The 7,841-nt window shown below is 48.8% G+C and overlaps 3 protein-coding genes across 3 annotated transcripts; 1 reads left to right on the top strand and 2 right to left on the bottom strand.

Moving 5' to 3' along the window:
- Positions 1-2,192: 2,192 nt before the first annotated feature.
- On the bottom strand, positions 2,193-3,343 carry GUITHDRAFT_115674 (hypothetical protein; the record flags this gene model as incomplete). The annotated part of the gene is made up of 3 exons (XM_005825044.1): positions 2,193-2,257; positions 2,392-2,447; positions 2,499-3,343. The coding sequence occupies 3 exons, from the start codon at positions 3,341-3,343 to the stop codon at positions 2,193-2,195; spliced, it is 966 nt and encodes a 321-aa protein (XP_005825101.1).
- Positions 3,344-4,317: 974 nt separating this feature from the next.
- GUITHDRAFT_115673 (hypothetical protein) lies at positions 4,318-5,062 on the top strand (the record flags this gene model as incomplete). The annotated part of the gene is made up of 4 exons (XM_005825043.1): positions 4,318-4,669; positions 4,718-4,829; positions 4,885-4,982; positions 5,037-5,062. 4 exons carry the CDS (start codon positions 4,318-4,320, stop codon positions 5,060-5,062), a joined length of 588 nt encoding a protein of 195 aa, XP_005825100.1.
- A 213-nt stretch (positions 5,063-5,275) lies between these two features.
- Positions 5,276-6,711, bottom strand: GUITHDRAFT_77427 (hypothetical protein; the record flags this gene model as incomplete). The annotated part of the gene is made up of 11 exons (XM_005825042.1): positions 5,276-5,342; positions 5,392-5,449; positions 5,502-5,583; positions 5,661-5,694; positions 5,749-5,904; positions 5,985-6,049; positions 6,097-6,182; positions 6,244-6,352; positions 6,471-6,513; positions 6,562-6,610; positions 6,657-6,711. 11 exons carry the CDS (start codon positions 6,709-6,711, stop codon positions 5,276-5,278), a joined length of 804 nt encoding a protein of 267 aa, XP_005825099.1.
- Positions 6,712-7,841: the final 1,130 nt, after the last annotated feature.

Below are 7,841 nucleotides of genomic sequence, written 5' to 3'. Positions count from 1 at the left end.
TCTAGGATGGGAGAAAACTGTTGCACGTGTTTCTTTCATTTTTGGCAAGATGGTTGAGAGCAAGTCAAACTGAAATTCGTCCAGTAGGAGGCAAAGATGGAGGAGGTACAGGAGAAATTGCAGACCTCCTCTACGTTGAAAGTCAGGAGAGTAGGAGCAGGCATTAGCCCGGCCTCCGACAGAGCCTGATCAGCACATCACATCAATGCCTTCTCCTCCTCCTCCTCTGCTCTACTCTCCTCACTTCCTCTCATCCTGCAGTCTTCCGAACTCTCTTCCATTGCACGTCTATCACCTCATTTGCCTTCCAGGCGAACAGCAACGAGCTCTTCCCACCTCCGTCAGGCCCCGCCATCAGGATCTGCGTCCCTTGAGTGTCTGCATGGCCTCTGCGTTGCCCTGACCTTGAACGCCATCCTCCTGTCGGTGTTGGCGAAGGATGACTGGATACCTCCTCCTCCCTTGCGCGACATCCAACTCGAGCCGGTGTCTGTTCTGCATGAGGAGATGGAAGCAGGGCAATGCATTCCAAGAGGACAGCGGAAAGAGCAACGGACAGGAAGAAGCAGGAGGTAGGGGAGAGCACGAAGGGGGGGGGGCGCGAAGGGAGGAGGAAGACGGGGGCTCGAAGAAAGAGGAGAAAAGCAACGGAACGTAGGAGAAGAACACTGTATGATAGGAGCACCTTGCGGAAAGACGGCAGGGGAGTTAGGGTCCCAAGGGTCCATCTTTCCACTAAGACCAAGGCGTCTCGAGTTCGGCTTCCTGGGGGCTCAATGAGCAAAGGACGAAGACGAGGGCAACCAGATTGGAGTAGAGGAAGAGACTACAAGGAGAGCAGAGGAGGAGGAGGAAGAGCAGAAGTGGAAGAGAGAGTACCGCTCGTAGACCCAAGGGCCTCCATCGCAGCACATGGGAAGAGGCTCCCTGAAGAAAGACGCCCGTTCAGCAGGAGGATGTAGAGAAGAGAGACAAGAAGAAGGCAAGGGAATGTGGACGGAGAATGGGGGAAGTTACGACGAGGATCAAGAAGTTGAAGATGAGGAGCGCAGGAAACGAGGAAGAGCATGGAAGGAGGGCGAGAGGAGGCGGAAAGGAGGAAGCGAGCCGGAGATGGAGAACGAGATGGTCAGTTGATAGTTGAGGTATCAAACTCACGTTACACTGACCCCCTCCTTTTCCAGCACTTCGGGGTCGAAATCTCCACTACAAATTTCCCATCACCGAGACGCAAACGGAGCGTTGTAGAAGAGCAAGAGCAAGAGCAGTGTGAGTGAAAGCGGCAGAAGCTGGTGAGTAGCAGGAGCAGGAGCAGGGGCAGGAGCAGGAGCAGGAGCAGGAGCAGAACGCACAAGCTGTATTTCCGTGCCATCTCCATGCGGCTCAGATGTCCCCCACCCTTCACAACAACAATCAAACGACATCGTCATCACAAGCAGCGGAGACGAGTCACCTCTATGACGAGGGTGTTGTCCTGATCAGCTCCAGTGCTGTGCGAATTTCTGTCAATCTGATAGTACATGTCTCCTTGCTCGTTGTATCGTCTTCTGCTCTCTTCGTCTGGGAAGAGGCTAGACAGCAGGTGGTCCACTTCGCTAGAAGACGAATTATCCAGATTGGTCATGAGGCTTGCAAACTTGGGTTCATTATATTGAAGATAATTCGATTTGTTTTGGACTGTTCAAATGCAGAACCGTCAACACCTTGTCAGGTATATCAAAGAGATCAAACACACAATAATCCCATAGCTCCGTTGGCATCGGAGATCTCTCCAAGAAGTCATTTTGAGTCTGCGTGCAAACGAAGTCATCGCATCTCCTTCACTTTACACACAACATTTCTCCCTCCCACTCATAGCAGCATAAATATGTCTGCTGCAACTAACAATCTCCTACTGTTAAGATACCCTAAACTACATACCCTCATCCTCATCCTCGTCTCCGCTTTCGTCTCTTTACTTCCCTCCTCGCTCTCGCCCTCGCCCTCCATCCCCCCCACCCCCTGCCTTTCTTCTCCTCCTCCATATGAGCACCATTGCATACCTCGTTGAATTGAAGGATGGGGTCCATTGGCACACGCAACAGCGTCTATTGTAAAACTTTTCAACGTGGTGAGCAGAGAGGACAATAATCTCACTTTGCCGTCATAAGGCAGAGGAGGATCGTACGGAATCCCCTGTGAAGGTCGCTGCTTCACTTGTGCTTCCAGGGAATACTGTCTGAAGAATTCATCTTGTGATAAAAACAGTCGAATGCACCTGAAAGAAGAAATCTCGCAATGCTCGATTGTCGAAGCTTGCTGGCGAAGAATCAGTTCATAAGAAAGCAGGACAATCTGAGTCAGGCAAGCATAGGAGAAAACGTATATATGAAGAGAGGAACAATCACTTACTCCAATTCCACTCGTGCCAGAAGGAATTTTCGGGCCGAACACAAGATTCTAGATCCCTGCGCAAGGCGTCAGCCTCATTCGATCCAGGGGAAGAACATATTGCTAACCCTATATCCCACACGTCTTCTGTCAAAGGTGCATCAATGTCTTCAAGCTGCCAGCGTTTGTACCCATTGCAAGCTGGTTGATCCTCGTCGTTGCTCATGGTATGGTTATCGAACAGCCATCTCGCGTAGGGAAACATATCATAAAACTTGTCGCCAAAGACCACTTGACAGTCTTGAATGACATCTTGCCCTGTTGACTGATACAGCCTGTACAACCCGAAGAAGCTCATTCCTGTCTCCAGGCTGTCCTCTGTTTCATTCAAAAATTCCTCCCATTCCGTCAGATTCTTCTCTCCAAGCTCAATACCGGGCTCGGTACACAACTGCAGCTCCTGGAAGTCTTCGAACGACAAGAAGCCATCTTGGTTAGAATCGAACTTGTTGAAGATGGCCTTGACAAAGGGAACGAAGAATTTGCTGTCTTCCAGGAACATCAATGCTCCCCTTATAGTATGCGCTTTGATAAAGTTTCGCCCCTGCGCCTGAAATTCAGGGGTATCAATCCCGACTTCAGACTCAGGCCTCTCACTTCCTATCAGCTCGTACAGTGACTGTGGGTTCAAGGAGTCCAAGAACTGGTTGCTGGTTATGTCTGCCGGCACATTGGCCGGGTCTCCGCAGGTGTCCCCCAGTGGAGCTAAACCCTCCAAGTACTCGCTCACTTCACCAAGTCCGGGGGCTGATTGCAGCAGCCCATCGTAGACACCGGAGCCTCCTCGTAGCTTCAGGCTGCTGGGATGGTAACCATGCGCTATGTCGACCCCGTGCGATGCTCGGAGTGGGTCGGCCCATGTTGAGCTGAGGATAAATCTCACAAGCAGCGAGCATAGCGAGAATGCCCTCATAATGTTCCTTCTTACTCTACAGAAGAATGCTTGTCCGGTGTGCTTGCTGTCCTACCCTCTTCTCTTCACACAGTCTTCCTCATCTTCCATGATCATAAAGCAGAAGATCATTTCATGACGTCGCTCCATCGTCGCTGGCTTTCAAGTTTCGCTCGGCCGCATTGCAGAACCACCCCTGCTGTAAGACTACCCCTACCGAAGCCTCAATTCACCCCCTTGATTGTGCAAATGCCAGGTTACACTAACACAACCATAATTAAATCAAGCTCGCCTCAATGCTTTATTAGAAATCTGATAAGGGCAGAAATATTCACTGTCATCAATCTCAGAACAAACCGTGAAGTTGAACTCAGAACAATGTCGGGCAGCACCGTGGAACAGCTAGCCTCCCTATCGGAAGTCAACAAAGGAGTGCCAAGACCAGGGGTAGGGCCTCATGGCATCCGAGGCGACGCGGGCGCAGTTGCGATGCTGAAGGGATGGGCTAGCAATGCCTGGTCGGCATGAGATAGCCTGTGAACATGAGGGAGGTACAACAGTCACGATGTTGCATAGCCAGTATGTGCAGTGTTGGCGGTATGTCGGGCACGTCAAACTTGTGACTCGTGTCGGATACGAAGCAAAGCTGCAAGGATCAGGGATTCTTAGATTGCCGGTAGTAGAAACGATGAAAACGATTCAAGGAGTAGATGAGCGACATGCGAACCATGAAAGATAGCAAGAAATGAATTTTGACCCTGACGTCGGGTGAGATTATTTCCCGGCGGTCAGGAAATAGGATAAGTGAGAACAAAGAGCAGGACAGGACAAAGTCAGAGATGACGCATCATTCATTTATATCAAGTGAGGGCTTGAAGGTTGATGCATGCAAGAGCGATGATAGGGATCGACTCGATGAAAGCGATCTTGTCGTCGAATGGAAATGGCGGATGCAAACATAAGGTTGAAAGAACTGACACCTGTCCGATGATCAGATGGCCTCGGGGTACAAGACGGACTCGACGACGAGCCAAGGTCATTCGGAAGCAGTGAGGTCCTGGGGAAACACACCAAGGTCCCACGGGCAGTATGTCCGCAGGAAGATCAGGAGAACCCCCTACGACGGTCATGAGATGAAGGTGTTGGGTGAACTACTCATCTCTCCTTTCAACAACCCGATCGCAAAGGGCATGTTTGCAGGAGACGCACTGACAGGTCATTCATCCCCCGACGACAAGGACGAGGCTGACTTTCCCGATCCTCACGTCGACTACTATCTGTGCGCTAACACAGGGAACACCCCGATAGCATGGTACAGCGGTCATCAGAACCGTCCTTCCTCCATGGGTCATGCCGACGAAAGTTTCGCGGCGAGCATCTGACGTTGATACACAGGCGGCACTCGTCCCGGCTCGCAGAAGAGCAACCTTGGAGAAATGACCCACGTCATGACATCTTCCATTCTCTTCCCGTTTGAAGAACAACAGCACTCGAAGAGACTGCAGAGGTTCTGATGCCATGGCTTGTCAATCTTTGTTCTCAACGCTGATCTCTGTTTGTAGGTACTTTGAAGACCTTTCAGGGCAATCTCCTCTCGCCATGGAAAGTGCGTCATCCTGGTGGGCTGAGTCCACGAACCCACCTCAACAACAGGGCCCGAGTAAGCGTCTTTCATTCAGATGCACAAGTTTGTCATGACAGAGTGTGGTTGCAGAAATCATTTCAAGAACAATGGTTTAATGTGATTCATGACCAACCACATGGATGAGAATTGGACTGTCCCAATAGACATGCGTGAAATCCTCGAATTGCGACCAAGTTCACAGTGTTGATGTAGTATGATCCAATTACAAACAAATAATAGTGTGCTGATGTCAAAGTACAAGTGAGCCTTAAATCAGAAGATCTTGAGATACATAAATGTACAAGCCAAGCAGAAGACGAAACCAAATGTCACATCATGTCCAGAAGTAGCTCTTTGACACTTTCATATGATCCAAAGAAGACACATCCTCCCAATCTGTCATCGATGTTAGCCATCTGTCTCAATATCACGGCTGCTCATTCACCCAATCCACACAGTTCTTGGAACAATGCCAGTGAAAAACTTCTTCACCCCTCCCTCAGCTGTGCGCAAAAGAATCAGCGAGAGACCTTCCCAAGGTCTAGACTGACTGACCGTATATTCTGAATATAGCATTGAGCATTCCATTGTACTGTGTTCCTTCTCTGTCTCTTCCGAGCATCAGACGCGTCTTGACCTGTGCCAAAAACAGAAGCTATCAACAAGCATCCCACCTCAAGGCCATCGGAGGAACGAGACAATTCATGATTTTACCACGTCAAAGGGGGTTGTAGTTGCTGCCGAAAACCTGCGGACATCAATTCTTCAACTTGGCGAACAAGATCAAGCTGTCTTAAATTACCCTCCACCAATGGATCCGCACAAAGCTGACTGTATCGGTGTCACATCTCGACCCTGCCATTCCGACCACCTCTTCTTCAAAGTCTCGTAGACTGGAAATTGAATGAATGAAAATGGTATTTCTCGGAGGACGCAGGCAAAATATCCAACATAAAAACTATACCATGGACCAACAAAAGTGAGGTATCGAAAAAGCGTTTTTGATTGCACAGGAAACTAATTTCATGGCATTCTTACCCTCGATAACCTCTTTGTTCGAATATGCCTTTGATCGCAATCCTCGTTGATGGATACATACCAGCCTGACCCAAGTTTAGCCGCAGTGCAAATCAGAGTAAGGTTGCAACACCTGCATTTTTTGCTTTACATTTTCAGTCGGCACGCGTATCCAGCACGCCGCGACCTCCCCGCAAGAGGAAGACGCCATGTAACATGCTGTATGATACTTTTCATCGAATCTTGAAAGCAGATTCGCCTGCCGATCGGATCAAGATACATTCGTTCTGAATGGAGTCTGGCACCTTAACAGTTTCATAGGTAGAAAAGAATAAAGCTGCACCAGGTGCAGATCCAGCAGCTGCCGCGAACATTCCATTGTAGACACCCTAGACAGAACACAGTAGGAGTCAAGTGCGTGTCAAAACAAGCTTGCTGGAGCTCGTGCATGCATTGATGGATGAAGCAAATAACGCATTGTGTGTTACTCGGCTAGTATAAAATTACCTTGAATCCACCAGCTTTGTAGAAGCCCTGAGGTGATTGCATTCTAGTCGACGTCACCACAAGTGGTAGCAAAATTTAACTTCTTCCTTACCTTGTCTTCAGCGTGTCAATGGGAAATAGTGCAACATCCACCGATGTACCTAGGGCATCGGATCAGAGAGCATGCAAACTCAGCGTCATCCTTACCAGCACATCCACCGGCAACCAGGGCAACCCTGAAGGATGGATCCTTCTCACTCATCTCTCACTGTGCAAATGTTTTCTTTGGCACTGACAGGGGAGGGAAAGCAAGCAGAGCGGATTTAGCGTGTAAAGGTTGTTGGCACGAGTTACTTCTCCAACGGCACGATGGAAACAAACTTGTGAGTCTTGACGAACTTAACGCTTCTGCAACATAGCAGACTTCAGAACTTTGAAACATAAGGTGATGAAGAAGAGACGTTGATCGAGTTTGAATTCAACATTCCAGGAAAAACCAACCAACCTGCTTAAAGGAAGGGTCCAGCATCGCGTGAGTTGTCATCACTGATTGACGCCAGAATAGTAAATCTCCTTCTATTTTCTCAATCAGATTTCCTACAAGGAGACTATGTCGTACCAGTACTTGCTTGGATGGCTTTGGGAAACGTTTGCTGTCGTTTCGTGTCCCCAAAGGATTCGTATAATAAACAATACTTCAGATCATCTCCTGCTCAATCCGGTGTTTTTGCCAGAGCAATCGTAAATACTTTGTGGACGCTGACTGATGTAAGACGTCACTGCTGTTGTTCCGATGAAGCTCCTACCCAGGGAGAATCTCACAATAGAAGAGCGGAGGAACTCTCCTGTTTTCTTCCTGGGGATGCTCTTTGCCGTCTTCGTGCCGTCTTCGTGCCGTCTTTCTTCGTCCCCCTCCTCTCCTCGCCCTGAGCCTTCGCAACTTCAAAGCTTTATGGGCAGGCGGCCGAGGAAGCACCACCCCCATCAATGATTGAAGGGGTTACAAGGACCCTACCTTTGATATTGCAAAACACCCTACCCTCGTATACATACCATGAACCCCCACCCCCGCTAGTGTCCTACTACACGGATACTTAATAAATGTTTTAGAATGTACTATTCGAAAGATATACATACTACCAAACCCTTCATAAAACTATATAAAACTGTATGGTTTCACTTCAATCAGTACATTATAAAATATCTTATTATTTATATCCATTGTAAAACATGTAGATGTTACTTCCAGGACGATGGCATGGAGTACTATGATCCCCTAGAAGAGGAACGCGAGGAGGAGGAGGAGGAGGAAGCTTCTATCGTTGTGTGAAACTCTCCATACAGAGAAGTAAGCTCAAGGAGTTGTCCGACGTCTTCTTCTGTGGGATTGAT

This window comes from Guillardia theta (genome assembly GCF_000315625.1).
Source record: "Guillardia theta CCMP2712 unplaced genomic scaffold GUITHscaffold_87, whole genome shotgun sequence".
NCBI lineage: Eukaryota > Cryptophyceae > Pyrenomonadales > Geminigeraceae > Guillardia > Guillardia theta.
The sequence above is the reverse complement of the archived record's forward strand: the minus strand, read 5'-3'. Positions and strand labels throughout refer to the sequence as shown.